The sequence below is a fragment of the Tamandua tetradactyla genome, chromosome 24 (genome assembly GCF_023851605.1).
Source record: "Tamandua tetradactyla isolate mTamTet1 chromosome 24, mTamTet1.pri, whole genome shotgun sequence".
Classification (NCBI taxonomy): Eukaryota; Metazoa; Chordata; class Mammalia; order Pilosa; family Myrmecophagidae; genus Tamandua; species Tamandua tetradactyla.
In genome coordinates, this window is record NC_135350.1 from 44,906,826 (window position 1) to 44,932,239 (window position 25,414).

General features: G+C 35.6%; 1 protein-coding gene and 1 non-coding gene across 16 annotated transcripts in view; both read left to right on the forward strand.

Annotated features, from left to right (window-relative positions):
* Nucleotides 1-25,414, forward strand: part of SEC31A (SEC31 homolog A, COPII component) — a 104,388-nt gene that overhangs the window by 76,106 nt on the left and 2,868 nt on the right. For 2 of the 15 annotated variants that reach the window (XM_077142982.1, XM_077142985.1), the window contains 7 exons: nt 253-345; nt 983-1,106; nt 2,424-2,765; nt 19,112-19,150; nt 20,553-20,611; nt 21,682-21,945; nt 23,821-23,940. In XM_077142982.1, coding sequence (XP_076999097.1) covers nt 253-345; nt 983-1,106; nt 2,424-2,765; nt 19,112-19,150; nt 20,553-20,611; nt 21,682-21,945; nt 23,821-23,940 — 1,041 coding nt within the window. The remainder of the gene's footprint in view (nt 1-252; nt 346-982; nt 1,107-2,423; nt 2,766-19,111; nt 19,151-20,552; nt 20,612-21,681; nt 21,946-23,820; nt 23,941-25,414) is intronic. The other 13 variants (XM_077142983.1, XM_077142988.1, XM_077142987.1 and 10 more) reach the window with 8 other exon arrangements.
* On the forward strand, nt 24,452-24,522 carry TRNAL-UAG (transfer RNA leucine (anticodon UAG)). The gene has a single exon. It is a non-coding gene; the product is annotated as a tRNA-Leu (tRNA).

Genomic DNA, 25,414 nt, shown 5'->3' on the forward strand with positions numbered 1-25,414 from the left:
GCACTTCAATTTAGGTTTTCATAATGATTTTCCCCAGTGTCCCTCCCCGTTTGTGTGTTGTATGTGTGTGTGTGTGTTTTTCTTTTAAAATCCCAGCTATTCTCATTGCAGTCGCCTAATGCATGTTTTTTTGTTGCTCTTGTTTTTTGCTTTCCATCTGACTAGTTAATACTTTTCAGATTGTTTTTTTCTCCTTCTTTTAACATTTTCATTTTTTATTTTCTGTGATTGGTATTTCTTTGTTCAATTCAGGTTAGAATTGCCCCTACTGTCACTACCTGGAGTAACAAAACTCCTACTGCCCTTCCCAGCCATCCACCTGCAGCCTCTCCCTCTGACACACAGGTATATCCTTCATTATTTTTTTTGAGCAGAGTTCTGCTCACTTAAATATATATTCATTAGCTTCCCTTTCCTTGAACTCCCTTCCCCCCATCTGTTTTCCCACTTATTGCATTTTAATGCTCTTGGTATGCAAAAAGCAGTTTTTAGCACAATTAATTTATTTCCTTATCCCTCTTTCCTTCTTTTGCAGTTTTGACCTTAGCTAGAAAAGTATCAACCAAAGGTCAAACAATAGCTTAGAAGTCTGATTTCACTGAAGTTTTTTTTTTGAGCATTGCAGAAAAGGAAGAGAAGCAAAAACTCCCTTAATGACATTTATAGTTAATTTCCAGAGTTTGGAGTAGTGGATGGAATTTATTAGAGATGGAAAATCCTGGCAACTTAACATGAATATCATTGACACTCTTATGAGACTATTAGCATCCATTGCCATTATTACTTTGAACCTGTTAATCTTTAAATCACTCAGAATGTTTTGCTCAGAAAATGTGTTCTAAAGAAGATAGTGTGTGCAGAATGCAGTATTCTTATGCAATAAAGGTTTTTTAAAGTAATAAAATTTAGGAAATTTTAAGTCCATTTGGGAAAATTCCTGTTTCCAAATTAATCCTCCTTTTTACCATATTTTCATTTCCAGGGAGAAAATCCTCCACCTCCAGGTTTCGTAATGCAAGGAAATGTTAATCCAAATATTGCTGCTCAGCTTCCCACATCTCCAGGTCAAATGCATACCCAGGTACCACCTTATCCACAGCCGCAGCGTAAGTAGTGTACCCTGAAGTCTTCATAGCAGCACATCTTATCTGATTTACCTGGATTAGCTCCTAAGCCGTGGTCATGTCAGTTCTGACAAAAAAACAGAACCATTCTGTGTAGGATTCTGGAATTCTTGCTGTAACGAAATACGTTTCTCAAAGATGTATCCTGAATCAGCATTCTGGGAAGTAGCTCCTGTCAGTCTGTTCAGAACAATTAGTTGGTTCTTGTTCTTCGGCTGTTGTTAAATGAACCTGTTAAACAAATGTCATATGATTTTGGTATCAAAAAAATAGAAATTTAGAAATTATTTGCTACCTATTCTTTTTTCTTTTCCTGACGTAAACCATATTTAGAAAAGTGGATTTAAGGAACATTTATTTTTTTAGAAAACATTTGCACTTGGAAAGTGAAAAAACAAAGAACCACTACTTCAAAATTTAAATGAAAAACAAAATATAAAGTGCCTGTATGTGAGGAAAATGACATGACTGAACAATTAATACAAAAACAATACCAAAAAAAATTTATACTAATTGTGAACAATTAATACAAAAACTAACACAATCTATGCAAAAATAGATCTTCTTACTTAATACGAATACAAATGTGGTTAACCATTCACTCATATGTTCAGAATGAAAGGAAACTGGTATCATTCTGCCAGTTTCATTCTAGATGTTCATATTTATCCTGGGTTAAGCAGAATGTGATGGTATTAAAATCTCCTAATCTGGGTTCAGGCCTTTAGGCATTAAAAATTTACTTGGCTACATGAATGTTTACAAATCAATTATATGAAATATTATATAGCAATTGTTTTGTCAGGGATCATAGTTGTCTCTTGATCTGTAACTGTGCTCAAACTCAGAATTTGAATAGCTGATAATTCTACTGGATGTTGAAAAGGTATTTGATTCATAACAGCAGTGCTTGCCCCCTATGGTTTTAATGAATGGGTGGTCTTGAGCTGCCACTGATCTCTGTGAAACTTTTACTGTTTAGGATGCATAATGCCTACCTGGTTCCATCTTGTGGCTCAGAGATGTCACGGCAGTCTTTTGACAGGAATAGGCAGTCTCAGAAAAGAATCAGTTCTTGGGTCTGATGGATCAAGATTTTCATAGCCAGTAGCAATCTAGGGATGACCTCTAAAGCATCAAAAACATAGCATATTATGAATATTAATTTATTATTATAACATTCTTAGAAGAAGAATGATTAAAATAATTACCATAAGATGAGATAACTTTTTGGTTTTCTGTTGCTTTCTGAATAAACTTGTAACTAATTAAAATTTCTGTTTCTTCTCCTCGGTGTAGCTTATCAACCAGCCCAGCAGTATTCATTTGGAACAGGGGGGTCAGCAATGTATCAACCTCAGCAGACTGTTCCTCCTTCTGCTTCAAATACTTACCCTAACACCCCTTACATATCTTCTGCTTCTTCCTATTCTGGGCCCTCTCAGCTATACGCAGCACAGCACCAGGCCTCTCTACCTACCTCCAGCCCTGCTGCTTCTTTCCCTCCTCCCCCTTCCTCTGGAGCATCCTTCCAGCATGGCGGACCAGGAGCTCCACCATCATCTTCAGCTTATGCACTGCCTCATGGAACAACAGGTACACTGCCTGATGCCAGTGAGCTGCCTGCATCTCAAAGAACAGGTCTGCGCTTGAAAGGAATTTGGTTTATTTCCCTCTTTTATTTTCTCATGAATGGGTGGGTCAGTGGAGGGGAGTTACTACTAACTGTTTGTAAGCTAGATAATATGAGCTGTTCATTTTTTTTTTTAACTAATTTTAAAAGTTATTTCTAAAAGTGTGATCCTCCCTCAATGAACTTTAGTTGCTAAATGAAGAATGCTTTAGAGCTTCAAAAAAGAAATAGTATATAATCTGCCATTACGCTTAAATCTTGTGGTAAGAAAGTAATTGGCAAGATAAGTGCTGCTTGAGACTGGATTTAATTGACACATTTCTTTACTTGATAAAAGGTATCTCTGTGTTCTTATTGAGAAGTTTTCAACTTTTAAAACTATTTGCATCTTAAACTCATTCATATAAATTAAACAGTACAAGGTCTTAATGAGATTGTATAAATTTTATTTACGTCTTCTTTGTAAGATTGAGGGGTGATCTGAATATGCTTAGGCTAAGATATAAAGCAAGGGACCATCTGGGAGATCCAGGTTCGATTCCTGGCCCGTATACTTCCCAAACAACAAGCAAGCAAAACAATAACCCAAATAAACAAAAATTCAACAGATGGTGCTGCGATCAAGGGATACACACACATGGGGAAAAAAATGAAATGTGACCCCTGCCATACAGCATGCAAAAAAAAAAAAAAAAAAAAGGCAAGGGAACGGACCCCTGACAAAGAGTCTCTAAGACAGCAAGGAACTCAGTATGTGTAGTGCAGTGATCCTCCATTAGAAAATAATGTCTTGTAGGACATTTTGGAAATTTCTTGAAATATTTTTTTGAAATACATGTTTTATAAAATCTTTCTTTCTTTTTTATATTACTGTTAGAGCATTATCTTATTTTTTTTATGGTTAGGTTATATGATTTTCACTTCAGGATGGTAAAACGGGCCTCAAAAATAGGTGCTATGTAAAGGGAGCAATGAGTCAGAGTTGACAACAGTTAACATAGTGCTTAAGAATGCAGCCTTTGGGATTAAACTGCTCAAGTTTGTTTCCCAGCTCCACTACTTCCTACCTATGTGACCTCATGCAAGTTACTTTAGTTTCCCCATAGAATAATAATAGTAGGACCTATCTCCAGCTTGTTAAAAGGATTAAAAGCATTAATATATTAAAGACACTTAGGGACAGTAGCTGCCACCTAGTAAACAGGTTTTTTTTTTAATGTTAGCTGTGATTGTAGAAAACCTTGTTCAAAATTAGAAATCTGTGTATTTTACTTTAGAAAATAGTTTCCCTTTCAGATTATAACTGATGGTTTTGATCTAGAGGGGCAAAAAGATGAGGTGATACTTGCTTTGATCCTAATGCTGAAGTGATAGCCTGCTTTTGTTCCTAGGAGTGTAGTCTTCCTTTTAAGTGCTAAGCAGTATTTTTTTTGTTTTTATTTTTGTTTCCTTTTAATTTTTATTAATAAAACCAATCAACGTACGATATGAACATTCTTTTTTTCATCACAGTTGTATATTCATCATGATCATTTGTTAGAAAATTTGCATCAATTCAGATAAATTAAAAAGAAAACAGAAAAAAATATTCATACATACCATACCCCTTGCCCCTCCCATTCATTGATCACTAGAATTTCGATCTACTAAATTTATTTTAACATTTGTTCCCCCTATTATTTATTTATTTTTAATCCCTATGTATTACTCATCTGTCCATAAGGTAGATAAAAGAAGCATCATACGCAAAGTTTTCACAATGACACAGCCACATTGTGAAAGCTATATCATTATACAGTCATCTTCAAGAAACGTGGCTGCTGGAACACAGCTCTACATTTTTAGGTAGTTCCCTCCAGCCTCTCTGTCATGCCTTAGTTAAAAAAGGCCATATCTATTTAATGCATAAGAATAACCTCCTGGATAACCTCTCAGCTCTATTTGGAATCTCTCAGCCATTGACACTTTATTTTGTCATTTCTCTCTTCCCCCATTCGGTTGAGAAGGTTTACTCAATCCCTTGGTGCTAAGTCCCAGCTCATTCTAGGATTTTTGTCCCGCATTGCCAGGAAGGTCCACATCCCTGGGAGTCATGTCCCACTTAGAAAGGGGGAGGGCAGTGAGTTTGCTTGTCGTATTGCCTGAGAGAGAGAGGCCACATCTGAGCAACAAAAGAGGTTCTCTTGGGGGTGACGCATAGACCTAGTTTCAAGTAGGCTTAGACTATCCTCTGCAGGGTTAAGTTTTATATGAACAACCCCCAAGTTGGGGGCTCAGCCTATTGCTTTGGTTGTCCCCACTGCTTGTGAGAATGTCAAGAATTTTCCACTTGAGGAAGTTGAATTTTCCCCCTTTCTCACCATTCCCCCAAGGGTACTTTGCAAATACTTTTTTATTCACTGTTCAAATCCTCCTGGGATTTATTGAGGCATCACTCTCAACAAACCTACAAAATCTCAAGCCCTACTCAAGGTTCTATTTACTTATGGTGTTCAATTAAGCTGTCTACATGTTATATTCAGGAATGCACTAGTCAAAATATAAATTTTGTACCAAATAAACATTTTTTTGCTTTAGTTTCACACATAAGTAAAAATGTTTAAATACTAATTTCCATCTGTTTTCAGTACCCTGCATTATTGACATTCCTTTGTTCTTTCTCATGCAAAACATTTTTAAATTTGTATATTTAGTCACTGTCATTATACACTCTAGGCATTCCTAGATTATACCATCTCAGTCTTTATCATATGTCTTTCCTTCTGATTTCATTTGTGTCCCCAGGCCTCCTCCCTCTATCATTCTCACATTCAGCTTCATTCAGTGTTCTAACATTATTGTATTCCAGTTAGGTAGTATTGTGCTATCCTTTTCTGAATTTTTACAGTCAGTCCCATTGCACAATCTGTATCCCTTCAGTTCCAATTACCCAATATCTACCCTATTTCTATCTCCTGATGTCCTCTGTTCTTAACTGAAATTATCCAAGTTCATTCATTAATGTTAGTTCATATTAGTGAAAGCATACAGTATTTGTCCTTTTGTTTCTAGCTAATATCACTTAGCACAATGTCCTCAAGGGCCATCCATGTTGTTACATACTTCATAACTTTATTCTGTCTTACAGCTGTATAATATTCCATCGTATGTATATGCCACACCTTGTTTAGCCACTCAGTGTTGATGGACATTTGGGTTGTTAATCTCTCTTCATTGGCAATTGTAAATAATACTGCTATAAACATTGGTGTGCAAATGTCCATTTGTGTCTTTGCTCTCATGTCCTCTGAGTAGATACCTAACATTGGTATTGCTGGGTCATATGGCAATTCTATACTTAGCTTCCTGAGGAACCACCAAACGGCCTTCCACAGCAGTTGTACCATTTGACATTCCCACCAACAGTGGATAAGTGTGCCTCTTTCTCCACATCCTCTCCAGCATTTGTCCTTTTCTGTTTTATTGATAATGGCCATTCTGGTGGGTGTGAGATATCTTATTGTGGTTTCTATTTGCATTTCCCTAATAGCCAGGGAAGTTGAGCATCTTTTCATGTGCCTTTTGGCCATTTGTATTGCCTCTTCTCAGAAGTTTCTGTTCAGGTCTTTTACCCATTTTGTAATTGGGTTGTCTGTCTTTTTACTGTTGAATTGAACAATCTCTTTCTATATCCTGGATACTAGACATTTATCTGATATATTGTTTCCAAATGTTTTCTTCCATTGTGTAGGCTGTCTTTTTACTTTCTTGATGAAGTTCTTTGATGCACAAAAGTGTTTAATTTTGAGGAGTTCCTATTTATTTCTTTCTTTCTCCAGTGCTCATGCTTTGGGTGTAAGGTCTAGGAAACCTCCTCCTATTATAAGATTTATAAAATATTTCCCTACATTTCTTCCAAAAGTTTTATGGTCTTAGATCTAGTGTTTAAGTCTTTGATCCATTTTGACTTAATTTTTTATTAGGGTATGAGATATAGATCCTCTTTCATTCTTTTGCATGTGGATATCCAGTTCTCTAGGCACCATTTATTGAAGAGACTGTTCTGACCCAGGTGACTTGGCTTGACTGCCTTATTATCAAAGATCAACTGTCCATGGATGAGAGGGTCTATATCTGAACACTCTATTCAATTCCATTGGTCAGTATATCTATCTTTCTGCCAGTACCATGGTGTTTTGACCACTGTAGCTTCATAATATGCCTTAAAGTCAGGTAGTGTGAGACCTTCAACATCATTTGTCTTTCTCAGGATACTTTTAGCTATTCGGGGCATCCTGCCCTTCCAGATAAATTTGCTTATTGGTTTTTCTGTTTCTGAAAAGTAAGTTTTGGGGATTTTAATTGGTACTGTGTTGAATCTATATATCAGTTTAGGAAGAATTGACGTCTTAATTATATTTAGTCTTCTAGTCCTTGAACACGGTATGCCCTTCTATTTATTTAGGTCTTCTGTGATTTCTTATAACAATTTCGTACAGTTTTCTCTGTATAGGTCTTTTGTCTCCTTAGTTAAGTTTATTCCTAAATATTTTATTCTTTTAATTGCAATTGTAAATGGAATTTTTTTTCATGATTCCCCCCTCAGATTGTTCATTACTAGTGTATAGAAATACTACAGGTTTTTGAGTGTTGATCTTGTAATCTGCCACTTTGCTGTACCCATTTATTAGCTCTACTAGTTTTGCTGTGGATTTTATGGGATTTTTGACATATAGTATCATATCATCTGCAAACAGTGAGAGTTTTACTTCTTCCTTTCCAATTTTGATGCCTTGTGTTTCTTTTACTTGTCTAATTGCTCTGACTAGAACTTCCAACACAGTGTTCAATAGCAATAGTAACAGTGGACATCCTTGTCTTGTTCCTGATCTTAGGGGGAAAGTTTTCCGTTTTTCTCCATTGAGGATGATATTAGCTGTGGGTTTTTCATATAATCCCTTTATTATGTTGAGGAAGTTCCCTTCTATTCCTATCCTTTGAAGTATTTTCAACAAGAAAGGATGTTGAATTTAGTGAAATGCCTTTTCTGCATCAATCAAGATGATCATTTGGCTTTTCTCCTTTGATTTTTTGATAAGGTGTATTATATTAATTGATTTTCTTATGTTGAACCATCCTTGCATACTTGGGATTCCTACTTGGTCATGGTGTATAAGTCCTTTAATATGCTGTTGGATTCAATTTGCAAGAATTTTGTTGAGGATTTTTGCATCTATATTCATAAGAGAGATTGGCCTGTAGTTTCTTTTTTTGTAGTATCTGTCTGGCTTTGGTATAAGGGTGATGTTGGCTTCGTAGAATGTACTCCTCTTCCTTTCCCTGCTCTTCAATGTTTTTGAAGCGTTTGAGCAAGATTGGTACTAATTCTTTCTTGAATATTTGGTATAATTCATGTGTGAAGCCATCTGGTCCTGGATTTTCTTTGGGGGAAGCTTCTTAATGACTGATTCAATTTCTTTACTTGTGATTGGTTTGTTGAGGTCATCTATTTCTTCTTGAGTCAACGTTGGTTGTTCATGCCTTTCTAGGAAGTTGTCCATTTCATCTATATTGTCAAGTTTATTAGCATAAAGTTGTTCATAGTATCCTCTCATTACTTTCTTTATTTCTGTGTGGTCAGTGGTTATGTCTCCTCTTGCATTTCTGATTTTATTGATTTACATCCTCTCTCTTCTGCTTTTTGTCAACCTCATTATGGGTCCATCAGTCTTATTTTTTTTTAATTTTTTATTAATTAAAACAAAATTACAAGAAGCACAAACATTCCCAACACATACATTCAGCAATTCACCATATCATCACATAGTTACATGTTCATCATCATGATCATTTCCCACACATTTGCATCAATTCAGAAAACGACATAAAAAAACAACAGAAAAATAAAACAAAAACAGAAAAAAAAAATTTTACATACCATACCCCTTACCCCTCGCTTTCATAGATCGCTAGCATTTCAAACTAAATTTATTTTAACATTTGTTCCCCCTATTATTTATTTTTATTCCATATATTTTACTCATCTGTTGACAAGGTAGATAAAAGAAGCATCAGACACAAGGTTTTCACAATCACACAGTCACATCGTGGAAGCTATATCATTATACAGTCATCATCAAGAAACATGGCTACTGGAACACAGCTCTACATTTTCAGGCAGTTCCCTCCAGCCTCTCCATTTCCTCTTGGATAACAAGGTAATATCTACTTAATGCATAAGAGTAACCTCCAGGATAACCTCTCGACTCTGTTTGGATCTCTCAGCCATTGACACTTTGTCTCATTTCCCTCTTCCCCCTTTTGGTCAAGAACGTTTTCTCAATCCCTTGATGCTAAGTCTCAGCTCATTCTAAGGTTTTTCTCAATCCCTTGATGCTGAGTCTCCGCTCATTCCAAGATCTCTGTCCCACGTTGCCAGGAAGGTCCACACCCCCATCAGTCTTACTGATTTTCTCATGGAACCAACTTCTGGTTTTGTTGATTTTCTCGATTGTTTTCATGTTCTCAATTTCATTTATTTCTGTTCTAATCTTCATTACTTCTTTCCTTTTGCTTGCTTTGGGGTTAGTTTGTTGTTCTTTCTGTAGTTCTTCCAAGTGGACAGTTAATTCCTGAATTTTTGCTCTTTCTTCTTTTTTGATATAGGCATTTTGGTCAGTAAATCTCCCTCTTAGCACTGCCTTTGCTGCATCCCATAAATTTTGATATGTCGTGTTTTCATTTTCATTTGCCTCAAGATATTTACTGATTTCTCTTGTAATTCCTTCCTTGACCCACTGGTTGTTTAAGAGTGTGTTATTGAGGCTCCACATATTTGTGAATTTCCTGGCCCTCTGCCTGTTATTGATTTCCAACTTCATTCCTTTATGATCTGAGAAAGTGTTTTGTATGATTTCAATCTTTTTAAATTTATTGAGTCTTGCTTTGTGACCCAGCATATGATCTGTCCTTGAGAACGATCCGTGAGCACTTGAGAAAAAGGTGTATCCTGCTGTTGTGGATTGTAATGCTCTGTAAATGTCTATTAAATCTAGCTCATTTATTGTATTATTCAGATTCTCTGTTTCTTTATTGATCCTCTGTCTAGATGTTCTGTCCATTGATGAGAGTGTGGAATTGAAGTCTCCAGCTATTATGGTAGATGTGTCTGTTTCTCTTTTCAGTGTTTTCAGTGTTTGCCTCATGTATTTTAGAGCTTTCTGTCTTGGTGCATAAATATTTATGATTGTTAAGTCTTCTTGTTGAATTGTTTCTTTTATTAATACATAGTGTCCTTCTTTGTCTCTTTTAACTGTTTTACATTTGAAGTCAATTTGTTGTATATTAGTATAGCTACTCCTGCTCTTTTCTGATTGTTATTTGCATGGAATATGTTTTCCCAACCTTCGACTTTCAAACTATGTTTATCCTTGGGTCTAAGATGCATTTCCTATAGACAGCATATCAATGGGTCCTGTTGTTTAATCCATTCTGCCAGTCTATGTCTTTTGATTGGGGAGAGTAATCCATTAACATTTAGTGTTATTACTGTATGGCATTACTTTTTCTGCCATTTTGCCTTTTGGATTTTATATGTTATATCTAATTTTCCTTCTTTTTACCTTTAATGATAGTATTCATTTCTACACTCTTCGCCACACCTCTCTCTTCTATCTTTTCATTTCTGTCTCTAGTGCTCCCTTCAGTATTTCTTGCATAGCTGGTCTCTTTGTCACAAATTCTCTCAGTGATTTTTTTTGTCTGAAAGTGTTTTAATTTCTCCCTCATTTTTGAAGGACGATTTTGCTGGGTATAGAATTCTTGGTTGGCAGTTTTTCTCTTTTAATAATTTAAATATATCATCCCACTGTCTTCTCACCTCTGTGGTTTCTGCTGAGGAATCTGCACATATTCTTATTGGGCTTCCCTTGTGTGTGATGGATTTCTTTTCTCTTGCTGCTTTCAAGATTCTCTCTTTCTCTTTGACCTTTGACATCTGATTAGAAATTGTCTTGGAGTACGTGTATTTGGATCAGTTCTGTTTGGTGTACACTGCACTTCTTGGATCTGTAATTTTAAGTCTTTCATGAGAGTTGTAAAATTTTCAGTGATAATGTCCTCCATTAGGTTTTCTCCTCCTTTTCTACTCTTTTTTCCTTCTGGGACACCCACGACATGTATATTCATGTACTTCATGTTGTCATTCAATTCCCTGAGCCCCTGCTCATATTTTTCCATTTTTCCCTGTATTTTCTTTTGCTTGTCGGATTTCAGATGTCCCGTCTTCCAATTCACTCATCCTATCTTCTGCCTCTTGAAATCTGACATTGTAGGTTTCCATTTTTTTTTTTTTTATCTCTTCTGCTGTTCCTTTCATCCCCATAAGTTCTGTGATTTGTTTTTTCAGACTTTGGATTTATTTTTCTTCATTCTTTGCCTTCTTTATATCCTTCCTCAGTTCGGTGATTTGATTTTTTTTTTTTTTTTACAGTGATTAGTATGGTTTACGTGTACATTCTGATAAGCTATCTCCACTGAACCAAAACTTGTTTATCACCAGGTGTTGCTGATCTGGGATTCTGTAGGATGCACTCCACTTTCTTGGGTAAAATAAGTTGTTTTTGTTTGGAAAATCTTTTCTTGGAAAGGGATCCCTCCTGGCAATGCCCAGTGTAGGCGGCCATTTCATTTTACCTAACAACTCCTCCTTTTGGTCATTTTTCCATTGATCTCATTGGAAACTTGACCAAAACACTCCAGTCACCACAGCGGATTTCTTTTCTTGTCAGGAAGTATAGTAGACTCAGTCAGTCTTTCTGTTCCTTCCTTCCTTTCTTTTTTTTTTTTTTTTTTATTAATTAAAAAAAGAATTAACAAAACAATTAGAAATCATTCCATTCTACATGTACAATCGGTAATTCTTAATAACATCACATAGTTGCATATTCATCATTTCTTAGTACATTTGCATCGATTTAGAAAAAGAAATGAAAAGACAACAGAATAAGAATTAAAACATTAATAGAAAGAAAAAAAAAAACCCTATACCTCACATGCAGCTTCATTCAGTGTTTTAACATAATTGCATTACAATTGGGTAGTATTGTGCTGTCCATTTCTGAGTTTTTATATCCAGTCCCGTTGTACAGTCTGTATCCCTTCAGCTCCAATTACCCCTTCTCTCTTTTTTTTTTTTTAATTAACGGAAAAAAAGAAATTAACCCAACATTTAGAAATCATACCATTCTACATATGCAATCAGTAATTCTTAACATCATCACATAGATGCATGATCATCAATTCTTAGTACATTTGCATCGGTTTAGAAGAACTAGCAACATAACCGAAAAAGATATAGAATGTTAATATAGCGACAAAAATAAAAGTAATAATAGTAAAGTCAAAACAAAACAAAACAAAAACCAATAACTCAGATGCAGCTTCATTCAGTGTTTTAACAAGATTACTTTACAATTAGGTATTATTGTGCTGTCCATTTTTGAGTTTTTGTATCTAGTCCTGTTGCACAGTCTGTATCCCTTCAACTCCAATTGCCCATTATCTTACCCTGTTTCTACCTCCTGCTGGACTCTGTTACCAATGACATATTCCAAATTTATTCTCGAATGTCTGTTCACATCAGTGGGACCATACAGTATTTGTCCTTTAGTTTTTGGCTACGGTTATTTAATTTTTGATGAGGTTTTCCATGTCTTTTCAAACATTCTGAATTGTTTCAACTCCTATATCTCGTTTGAATTGTTGGTTTATTCCTTTGACTGGCCATATCTGCCATTTTCCTAGTATGATTCGTTATTTTTTGCTGGTATCTAGGCATTTAATTACCTTAATTAGTTTATTCTGGAAGTAGTTTTCACTTTTTTTACCCAGGATTTTCTTGATGACTTTGTTGTCTATCTGTTCTTTGACATTCAGTTCAGCTAATTCTGGACCTCTAGCTTAGGTTTTCTTTAACAGATCAGAAGTTTTCAGTTCTTGTTTCTTGCCCAGCCTGTATATTGCCTTTTCCCCCCCATTTAGTAGGGTCTCCTGAAGTATTATAGACCCCAGCCACACTTTCCCAGACCAAACAGGCCTCCTCTCAGGAGGAAAGAATTACCTGTGTCAGTTTTCCCTGAGGGTGAGACCCAGCAGATTGAAAGGCTTTCCTATCAAACCTTTGAGCTCTCTGTTTTTTCTGTCCTGCCCAATATGTCGTGCTTGTCTACCTGCAGGTCCCACCAGCATAAGGTGATGCCATATCTTTAACTTCAGCAGACTCTTTGCTGGGACATGGTTGAGTCAGAGGAGAGGTTGTAGGCTGACTTTAATCCGTCAGTTTTCCAGACCCTGAGGTCTGAACTCCTTAGGGAGGGATTCTGCCTGAGCTCGGCCCCACCCCTCTCCTGGGGAAGGCACAGGCTCCAGACAAACCCTCAAAGAAGCTGAATTCTGCCTATGCCTGGGGCAGTGGAGCTGGAGAAGCCTTGCAGTTGTATCCAAAAAGCAGTCAAGTCGTAGAAACACAGCCACCAAAACAAAAGAAAAAAAATCCTTTTCAGAGCAGAACCTCCATTCCTCGGGTTTGCCAATCAAGAGCTTAAGTTGGTACGTTGCTCTGTGTATCTCCAGGTCCTATGTGCCCCCTCCTTTCCTTCTGGGCCCAGACCTTTTCAAATCCAAAAAAACCTCTTTTTTTGTTTGTTTTGTTTTATTTTCTTTTTCCATCTGCCCTGCCCCTTCTGCGCCAGGGCAAAAACCAGCAACATCAGCTTTACTCAAGGTTCAACTGAGCTTGGGGCCTATTTTTTATAGTCAGAATTTGTTACTTAATTCCACAATTGGAGTTTGGTTCTGCTCAGCCCCTGCTGCTATTAAAGTCCCTTTCCTTTTCCCTCTGGGAAGCCTCCTGTGGGAGAGGGGAGCCGGTGACAGCAACTTGGGGGACTCTTTTTTCTGGGTGGGCTTGCAGCTGGTCCAGACTGGGGTACGCTGTGTGTCTGGTCACTGATGTGGCCCAAGCAGTTGTTCTGTACTGTTCCTGGCTATTTATTAGCTGTTCTGGTGGACGAACTAAATCCCACACCTTGCTAAGCCACCATCTTGGCCCTCCTCCACTAAACAGTAGTTTTAATTACTGAAGGAAGCTATTGTAAAATTGTATCTAATGAGGAAGTGTTATCTAATAATGTGGCTTAATGTGGATATAAAATATTTTCAAACATTAGTACTTTTGAAGTTTTATGAATAGTTACTTTCAGAATTACACACACATCCTCTTCCCCCTTCTCAAGTATATATAAAGTCCAGAGTACTAAAAATCATACATGCACACACACATACACTGTACAAATAAAATTTCCATAATAATCTTCAGAAAGTTCAATAATTTGATATATTGGAGACAAGAGGTAATTCATTTGTTAAGTTCCAAAGATTACCTTTTAAACCTGTATGAGTAAAGACAATTTCCATTCTGAATAGTTGGGTACTAATCAGTGTTCTTGAGTGAAAAAAGTACCATGGATTCCGGATCAGGTAAATCCCCATTTAAAAAGTGGCACAGGGAAATAGGAAAGCAGTTAACATTTATTGAGCAGTGTATGTTTATATGTACTCACACTTGTCACATATTTTCTTAAGTCTTACATTCCTGAGAAATAGGAAAAATTATTTTTCAAAAAATTGCAGATGAAAAAACTGAGCTTTCCTAGGAGTTATATAGCGTTCTCAGGATTACACAGAAATGGCAGTCCCCAAGGTGAGATATAAACCAGGGTCACTTCAACCTTCACAGCCCATATTCATTCTTCTGTACAAAGTAGTCTAATAGTGATACAGGTGATAGAAATGGCCATCCATGACAGAATTAGAAAAATCATCTAACAACACTGTTCTGGGCATTTATTACTTTATAGTCTAACTTAAATGGGTATCTTTTTCTTCTTAAGCAATAAATATTGAGATTATGTACATTTGACCATTAGCTAAAGTCTTTGCATTTTCTGTACAAGGTAACAGAATGTTCTAATCTGGCTGAGAAAAAGTAACTAATAAAAAAAGCCAAATGAACAATTTTTCAGTGTTTGGCATGCGCTAAACCTAGCTGCTATTTACCTCTTCCCAGTTAACAATCTTAAATTTTAATTAACAGTTACATCTTTATCATATTTCATTTTGGGGTATTTAAATTTTTTCTTGGGTTATATAAATATTTGTGACTGAAAATTTTATCTTTCTAGTATATTTTAATTCTTTACATAATGGTTCTTTCTGTACAGGACTTGGAAATTCCATTCATCCAGTAGATAATTCCTGACAGATGCTATATATTTTTCAAGCCATCTATTAGTGAACCACAGAATTATATGCCCATGGCTTAGAGAAACTAGTGTGTCAGTCAATCAATAAAACATTCATTCATTGAATCCTTAGTGAATCAGAATTATTCCAGACAGAGGGAATGGTAGGTAGGCAGAAAAGGATAGTGTATTCTGGTTCAGCCCACAACTCTGTTTTAAGTTAGAACATAAAATTTGTATGTGGGCCAAATTTTAGAGAGTCTCTAGTGCCAGGGCAAAAAGTTCATATGCAGCAAGAAGAAATGTTCCAATGAAGAATTTTGAACTGCTTAGTGGTGTGGTCAGAGTGGTACTTGAGGAATATTAATCTGGAGTTGACCTTACAAGTTAGATTGTGGGTAGCATGGCAGAATCAGAGAAAAGGAAAACAGACTTTTCTCTTAGTTCCAAATGTAATGTAAAAGCCTGAGTTAGGATAGTGCAACATTGTTTCCATGATTGCAACACAGGGATGCATGAAGTTTTCCCTGCCTTACTATGTAGAATTACTAGGATACTGCCAGTCACATTTTTTTTTCGTCCCTGGTTTAATGTGTCCTTGTTACTAAAGGAAAGCACTTCCAAATATGGAACATTTTTTTCTGATAAAAATGACCTTCAAACTATCACAATATCTTTTGAACATTATGATTTTGTTAATCAGTAGAAATTTAAATTTAGGTATACAGCCTTGTGCTTCCTCACATAGAAGAATCTTGAAGGGGTATAATACTGTGTATTTCCATGAAACAGTGTTCCGGAAAAAAGTTATTTCTATAAACGTTCCTTAGTCAAATTATAGGACCTGGTTTTAACATTTCACATAAAGGAAAGGAACATGATTAACTTTACTACTTTTCTTTGAAGAACTCCATTTTATCTTGTATCATTGGATTCAGATCTTTCTGAATTTTAATTTGTAACTTTGTGGCTCCCCCTTTGTTTAGTTAATTTGACATTCTAGGCTGTAAGAGAAGGAAATGGTACATGATTGACTGGGATGTTCTAGTCTCTCCATCTCGGATTATTTTCTAGTCAGTAGTCTTCAAGCCATTGGCACTAATATTTGTCTCTGAATCCATTGAAAAATGTTTTAGCTAGCCAGTTCCTTGATCCTACCATTGTACTCTTGCGAAAGTCCCTAAGAAAATTCCCTGAGAATTGGGCCTTGATTTAGCATGGCATGTAGTTCTGCTCCTGCTTGTGAGATGAGCAGTCCTCTCTGCCTTCCCCAGAGATCATTGGAGGACTCATCTGTACGCTGCAATGGATAAAGATTAACAGTATTCAGTCACACACCATTTCACTTTTTTAAATTAATTTTCTCATTGGTTTTTATTAATTTTTCCCCAGAGGAAGTATATTTGAAAGATCTAAAAAGTATAAAAAAGATTTAAATCACCTGTAATTCTACCACCCAAATATAATTTAGGTTTATTTCCTTCTTATACACACATATGCATACATATATTTGAGTGTATATGCATTTTTAAAGAACTGGAAGCCTTAACATACATATGTATGTATATATACATGTAATTTTATATATTGTTTTTTTCTTAAACCATTTTTCTATACCTTTAAGCGCGTGTCATGTTTAATGAAGAGAGTAAAAAGGAGATTTATCCTGTCTTTGTAGGTTTTTGAGAGAGCATAAAAGATTATTTCCTCCTCACAGTTATATGAGATAGTTATGTCCAAGATTAGACTATGCTATGTTGATCTTTTTCAAATGTTGGCCAAGAGCATCATTCCCCATATATAATGGAACTCCATGATATTGTCTCCTTATGGATATTTATGTTCTTTTTTGTAACTTGCTTTACCTAATAATGTCTCTGTTAAAATGTATATCTGTAAAATAGAGGTTGTTTAAATTGTGTTATAAAAATGTTGTATTTACATAATCCACTTAAAGCCATAAAAGCAAAAACACATGTAAAGTAAAGTAGTACATGTAAAGTAAAACACGTGCCTAAATATATTGCATGGTTCGGGGTTAGGAAAAGGCAGGCATATATTTTATTTTGGATTTTTGTTACTGTACAACTATTACCTTCTATTCAACCGACTCTTCCCCTCGCCCATCAGTTAAGTTAGCCAACTAGCTATATGTTTTGGTTCAGAATCTCTTTAGTATTGATTGATTAGGTTTCACTCATTTTAATTAGAATTAACTTTAAATTTGATTTCATTATGACTTTGGTATTATTTTGCTAAGGTGTCATCTGAAATTGCTCCATTAATTTATTTGTGCTGCTAACAGTTTGTTGAATGAGTATATTCTCCCAGGACTTTACTTAAGGCATTGCCACTTTGTCTCACTGGGCAGAGGAGGAGGACCAGTTATTGAAATTACTACCTCAAAAAAGGACTGAGCCCAAATATTCATGGTACTTGTAGGTTTGTAACATATTGACATCCTTGGCCCAGAAACTAAAGTCTTGTGCTAGAGAGTGCATCTATAGTTCCAGAGCAGGTAAAAAGCTTGGGCTGAACAAACACACTGACAGTCCTCTGTTCTAATATATACACATGACTCCACAGGTACTTATTAACTATATATGGAATCATAACTTGCTAAGAATTTTTAGGTTGTAAAGTCATCATTTAAGGTAGAAATAGAAGTCATTTACAGTCAGCTATCCCTGATCACCCTTTTCTTCAAGGCCCAAATAAAGAAATGAGCTTGTGTTTAGGGCCATCATGTGTGAAACACATCTATCTAGATATTCTCATCACACACAACACAATGAGATATGCTGAGTTTATCTCTCCTGTCTCACAAATTTTTATGGGGCATGAGCTTCTTGAGTAGAGCTCAAACTGAGTTGAACATACTACTTTACCATTTTGTCTTGATTTCCTTTCTCCCTAAGTGAAGGTAGTTGAATTCACATAAGTTTATATATGCTTATGATATACCTCCTCTGCATGCTTTTGATTTGAGACTGAGCCTGGTTTGACCCTACATATGTGACAATATTGAAATTAGTTTGTTTGTTTTTAACTGTCTTTCCTAGCCTCCACTGCTAGAAATTTCAGTTCTTTTAAGAGAAGTAGGGATTTCTGGGAAACGTGTGTTAAGTCATTCTGCAAAGCCATATAGTCTTACAGAAATGACCATGTGCAATGGATATGTATTTGCCGGGCCTATTCTTATTTATACCAATTTATGATGTGACCAAAAAAATTACTATTTTGACAGAATGCAGGGTCTTGAGACCTCCCAAACGCATCAATGAAAACTGGTGTCACCCTGTTAAGATTGTCTAACATTTTTATCTTTAACAAATGCAGCAAATACAAAGTCTGCAGTACAGTGAAGAAATTCCATTTCTCTTTAAATCCATACTACTTAAAGAAGTTTTTGGACTAGCAGCATTGTCATCACCTGAGAGCTAAACAGAAATACAGAATCTCAAACCCTATCCCAATAAATACTGCATTAGAATCTGATTGCAAGTGATTTGGATACACATCTTTAAATACCAAAATTATATCATGTTAGGAAGTGCTGTCCCCTCGGTCATAATACAGAGCTTCATTGATCAAATAGTAGAAAAACAGTTCGTGCAAACAGTTAGGGAACTATTGTTGTTTTAAATAGGAAGCGATAAAAATTTGTCTTTGAAGAGCTAACTGGTACAGTAAGAGAAGAAAATGAGGTTTAAAGTTAAATGGATCTGGGCGGGCAACAGTGGCTCAGTGGCAGAGTTCTCTTGCCAGGACAGAGACCCGGGTTCAATTCCTGGTGCCTGCCCATGTTTTTTTTTTTTTTAAAAAAAAAAGAGTTAAATTGGATTTGACACAACTTAATTCAATTCACTTTACCCCAAAACTGATTACTTTCTTAATTAGATAGAAGGCATTTCACATGGCTTGGTTAAGAAGTTAAGTTTATTCACTTATAAAATTAGTGTGCTCTTTCTGGGGGTTGAGGGAAAAAGGGAAACGATTATAAAATGAGAAATAGAGTTTAGAATGTCTTTGGGGATAATACAGCTTAAGTGACTTTTACATTTTGTCTACAGAAATTCAGTCTGTCCAAGACCAGGCACCTATGCTGGAAGGTGAATTGGGTATAAAATATACTTTTAGAAATCTTTGAATCATTGAATACAATCAGTGAATTGACATCCACAATAATGCATGTGAACTTCAAAGCTGATAATATTCTAAATCTGATCATCTTTTTCTAATGGTTTTATTAATTTAATCAAATCTTTCAACTAATTGTATGTGATGACAAAAATAACTGTATATAATAGAAGTCCTCCATTTTATAAGACATAATAGACAACGGCTATACCAAAATTGTCTTACATAAAGTTTTAAAATTATTTTCAGGGTTATCTGCCATGGTTATTTCCCCACTGAAACAAAAAGAATTTATTTGGATGTTTTCTCAAAAGACTAGACAGAGAGGAAAGAAGACTGAATTATTATTCTGTGTATGACCAGAAGTTTATTTGTTAAGCAGATAACAGCATCTTGTTTAATATTGCAATTAACTTTTGAGTATTTTGAGCCTTTTTTTTTTTTAATCAAAAAGGATTTGGATGGTGGTTACAAGAAGATCCTGTTTTTTTAAAAAGTTACTGTGACTTTATGTATGGATCATAGGTTTCGTTTGCTACGCAGTTTTCTTGTGATTTAATATTGTGGTATCCTATACTATTTCCAACATGTTTTATTCCTTTTTTCTTTAAAGACGCTGGCACTAAAGTACTTAATGAATTTTGCTGCTAGTGTCCATTTCTTACTTTGAGATGACAGTTTTTTAAAAGAGAAAAGAAATTTACTCAAGTTGACAAGTTTAGTTTTATATTTGGTACCCGCTTGGAGTGTGTGTCTGTGTCTGTGTCTGTGTCTGTGTGTGTATATGGCATTTAAAACAAAAAACACCTTAACACAGATACTTGCATACTCATTTGCTTTATAAATGATTGCCAAAGAAAGATAATAAAAATTACTGGTGTTAGGTTGTAGGACTCTGTTTTCTTAAACAGTGTTTCAACTGTGCTTGGCATTTGCAGATGATGTTCTGCTTAATTACTTATGTTGAATTGTGCTCTAAGGAATTAGAGATTGCTGCTTTGGAATATATCAAAGGCCTTTTTTTAAAGCAGACTCAGGTGGCTAATTTTTTCTTTATTAGGACAGAATTGTAAACTGATTTTGAAGGTTTAAAACTAGTATAGATATAAAGACTTCATTATCCTTAAATGTAGCACAACTCTTTCCTTTAAATGAAAACAAGTATCAGGATATCTTGCTTGAGGCCTTGTGACTTCAGAGGTAATGAATTCTAGAATTCAGGACTACATAGAGATACCCACAGCTCAGCTATTAAAACATTTGGAGTAGTTACTTTAGGTTTAAGGTAGAATTTGAAGGCATATATATGAGGGATACAGTTATTTTCATTTCAAGATTGTAAAGAGAAAAATGCCCTCTTATTATCTTTTATAGGTCGTCAGAATGGTTGGAATGATCCTCCAGCTTTAAACAGAGTACCCAAGAAGAAGAAGGTATTAGAAAAAGATTTATTATTCTCCATCCAATTGTCTAAAGATGTTCAGCTAATCACATAGCCCCTTGGAGTACACCACAGTTCGCCCAGCCTATTAAAGGAAAAACTTTCCTGACTGTTATATTTAAAGTGTTAGTTCAACACTTATCTTCTAATCCATGAAGAAAAGGAAAGAAAGTAGAACACACTATCATCAAAACCTTGGTCTGATGATGACAGTGTGAATTAAAGCCCTTTTAGAAGGAAAGATGTAAATTCCCAACAGGCCTCTTTCAAGAAATACGAAAAAAATTCAGATTTCTCAAATATTTTTTTAGGAACTACTTTGGTCTTTGTGTTCCAACAATAATCATGAATTTGGGAATATATTTTGGATTTTTTGTCTATCACATATAATATGAATGAAGAAATAACCTTGCATCTGAGCATTATTTAACTGTTGAGAACTATAAGAGCATAAAATAAGATCCTTCTTCCATTCTTCTCCCAAGCCATTTTCTACTTCTTTTACTCTGGGTTTCACCCTTCTCCTAAAGGGAACCCACGACGTAAAATTGGGAGGTAACTGAATAAGGAGGGAAGCCCAAAATTTAGGTTAACAATAACCAAAAACTTGACCAACTACTTTTAGTGTGATTGAATTGACAAGTAATATCTATTTAGGAAAAGGGTGAAAGGGTATTACATCCTGAGCACATTAAAAAAAAAAAAACAGGCAAAACACATTTGATGCCTCTGATTCCAGTATTACTAAATAGACTTCTCCAGATGTTAACATCCTTTTTCAAAAACGCCACAGTTTTGGTTTCCTGTTATGGTATAAAATGTGAGCAGATAAGGGGAGACTGAGGGGTCCAGGATTGAGCTCCCCACCTCTCTTAACCACATTAGCTCTACTTTTATGTTTTACTCTAGAATTCTACATAAAATATCATTTGAAAACAGTTTTTTAATATAAAAATTTTTCTTTAACTATGAATTTAGTCTAGCTCCTTTATTTATAGCTGAGGAAATGTTGCTATCCTTTTAATTCTTACTCTTGATGGTTTTATTTCTATCTTTTGAAAGATACCTGAAAACTTCATGCCTCCTGTTCCCATCACATCGCCAATCATGAACCCTTTGGGTGACCCCCAGTCACAAATGCTGCAGCAGCAACCTTCGGCTCCAGTACAGTTTTCAAGCCAAGCTCCATTCCCACAGCCACATCTCTCAGGTGGCCAGCCCTTCCATGGCATACAGCAACCTCTTGGTCAACCAGGCATGCCACCATCTTTCACAAAGCCCAGTATCGAAGGTGCTCCAGGGGCTCCTACTGGAAATACCATCCAGGTAACAGTAAATCTGTTGAAGTGGAACAGGAGGGAAGTAACTCTAATTTAGTACATTTTCTTTAATATGTTAATGTTTATGATTATACATGTATTAATGGACAGGTAAATAGATTTGGTTTCAGGTTAGGCAACCTAAATTAAAAACATTAACCCTTTGTTAAAGATTAACCATGCCTTTTTTTTTTTTTTTTTCCAATTACATGGTTATATATAAACTCTTTAGAAGAGGATGAAGAGTTTGGGTCAAAGTTCACCGAAGTAGATGAAACAGACTCCTGGCTAGGAAGAAATTATTTCTACTATCTGTTTTTATCTTTGACTCCTTGAAATCAAGATGTTATCTCTGTCAAAAGGGTTTGCTTGGCTGTAAAGAGATAGTAATGCATAAAGAACTTCTCGATATTACAAGATGCATTAAGAAAATAAGTATTTTCATAGGTGGAAGGACTTGCTTTTTTCTGCAAGAATGTAATAATTTTTTAATGAGTGCAAGTCTATATTATTTACCTAGCCATTTACCTTTGTTTAGAAATGTATGCTGTATTCATCTAGACCAGAACCCCAGTCACTACCGAAAGGCAGAGCTTCATAGCTATATGTCTTTGTAGTCAGAATATGTTTCCAGCAAAATCATCTTTATACTCTTTTTCCCTTAACCTCTATTTCAAATCTATCACCAAAGATTATTGATACAACTTTATATAAATCTCTTGAATCCCTCCCTCTCTACATTTCCACCTGGAACTGTGCTGCCATCACTGTTATCTTCACCAGGGCAGGAGCCTCCTAACCGGTCTGCCAACATCTACTTTGATCCATCTCTAATCTGGTCTTTGCTTACAGTATTATAGCTTCCCATTGTTCTCAAAATAAAGGCCTAAATACCTAATATTGTCTGGGAGGACTCAGCCTATACTCCTTACTCTCTCACTGCACCAGCCAAACTGACCATTTAAAGTCCCCTCGTATCCATGATCCTTCCTTTGCACATGTTCTTCCTTCTGTCTGGAATGCTTTTCCTTCTCTACTTAACCATTTAACTCTTACTTATCCTTCAGATATAATTTTCTCAAGAGAGCCTTCCCCTGCCTTTAGTCAAGTCTCACTTATATTGTCTCTTGGTTTCACTGAGTGTTCTTAACTTATCACATTTGCTCTTTTACATACATTTATGACATTTAACTTCCATTAGCCTATAAAATCCCTAAGTACTGAGCTCAGTCTTGCATTGGCTAGCCATTACATATCCAGTACCCAGCCTAATGCCTAGAACATAATTGCCCAAAATTTCTTGAATGCGTGAATGAATAAAGAAAGGCACTAATAAAACAAAATCTAACATTCCTTCTTTGTTTTTCCATATACACTCAGCAAGATCATGGGCTCTTCTATCTTAACCCTTAGTTTAATATTGACATTTTGATAATAGCCCAGTAAACACCCTCCAAGAATAAACCTAGAAGAGAAGTAGTCCAGGATAAACAAAAACGAGCCAACAAACAGAACAAACAGCCACTCAAACTAGCCAGCTCTGTATTCCAATGCCTTGTTCTTTTTATTTCCTGCTAGCACAGGTCTACTTCTCATCAGATATATACAATAATTATCAACGTATGTTCCCTAATTAATCAATTACTTTATATCCAATCCTGTTTATGAAAATTCAACTTGTAGGAGTACCTGCACATTCTTCACAATTTTAGGACTTCATTTTTACTTATCCCAAGTGATTTCATGCATTAAGATTTCATTTGATTTTAATAGCCTATCTATAAAAAGCTTGGTTTTTTGTTTATCACATAGATTCAGGGCTTTGTGTCTAGGTAGCTTCTGGTCATTTCTGATCCTCTTCCGATGTCATTATTGCTTCCAGCATGTGCAGACTTTGCCAACAGAGAAAATTACCAAGAAACCTATTCCAGATGAGCACCTCATTCTGAAGACCACATTTGAGGATCTTATTCAACGCTGTCTCTCTTCAGCTACAGATCCTGTAGGTATTTTTTCTCATATTTTGTTTAATGAGGATATCTTTTTTGAAGCTCTTCTAATTATTGCTTGAAGACTACAAGGTCTTTTTCTAAACAAAAATTCTGCAAATGTAATAAAACCCTCATTTATGTAGTTCATTTTACATATATAATTTTCATTGATTTTTATATATAAATTTATCTAATCCTTACAACCCCATGGTATATAGATTTGTAATCTTTATTTTACAGATGAGGAAATTAAGGCAAAGAGCAATTAAGTGATGCCCAAGGTGAGAGCTAGGATTCATATCCAGACAATCTGGCTCTAGAATCCATACTTAATGCTATACTGTCTCTCATCGACAAACCTCATGATTGGCACATAAGTAAAACATAATACAAATCTGAGTTTGCAAGAAACTTAGATTTCAGGTTTTTTCTAAGCTTGTGTTGAAACTTTTTAAAGTAGCTAGATCGTCTTATATATAACTTTGCAAATCTCTTTAAAATAGTTAAATATTTTTGGGGGGTGCATGGGTAGTTCAGTGGTAGAATGCTCACCTTAGATGCGGGAGACCCGGGTTCAATTCCCAGACCATGCACCCGCCCCCCCCCCCCCAAAAAGGTAAATATTTTAGATGTAGAGATGCATTCATAATAAAAAGCAACTGATTTTACTTAATGAGGATGCCTATGTCTCAGCAGCAACAAAAATTCCACAAAGTCAGTTTTGCTTTCAATGAAATTTCAATTTCTGCCAACAAACATTGAATGTATTTATTTAGCCACTGGCCACTAGTCTGCTTAAAAATCAGTTTCTGTAATGTTGTTTCATCAAACATTGAGTATTAATATGTGCAGCTTTCTGCTAGTCCTATGGAAAGCAATTCTATGTACTGAAAGTGTCAGGAAAGCAGAGTTTATGCTTTTTTTTTTTTAAAGCATAAACCTTAGCACCTCACACTTTGGGAGTGATGGGAACAAGGGAGCAAATGACGCTGTTAACCAGATATGTGTTGTCCCTTAGGCACAATCCTAAATGGATAGACCTTAGTCATTCAAAAATGGAGAAGTCCTAATGAAAATGTGGCAAAACTCTAATCCTTCCTTAGGCATAAGTCATTTCAGAGAGGTTGGGAGGACACATAGTACATGACCCAGCACAATAAATTTTTGTTGCATTTAACTTCTTGTAGGTCACCATGCCATCATCCCTTAGAAATTGTGGGTACCCAGAAGCCACGGGCAGAAGAGAACCATAAAGACAAACTGTTTTGTAATTCCTCTAACAAGTTGGGGGAGTTCTGTTATTCTGCCCAGCTGCCCTTGCCCCCTTGGTAGGGCTCCTGCTGGTAGATAATTGGGATTAGCATTGTGATAGTTCTCCTCCACAAAAACTCATTTTAGTCAATAATTGAAATGATTTTTATAACACAGCTTTATTCTTTTTTTTTTTAACTTTTGTTATACCCAAATAACACAAAGTAATTTTCC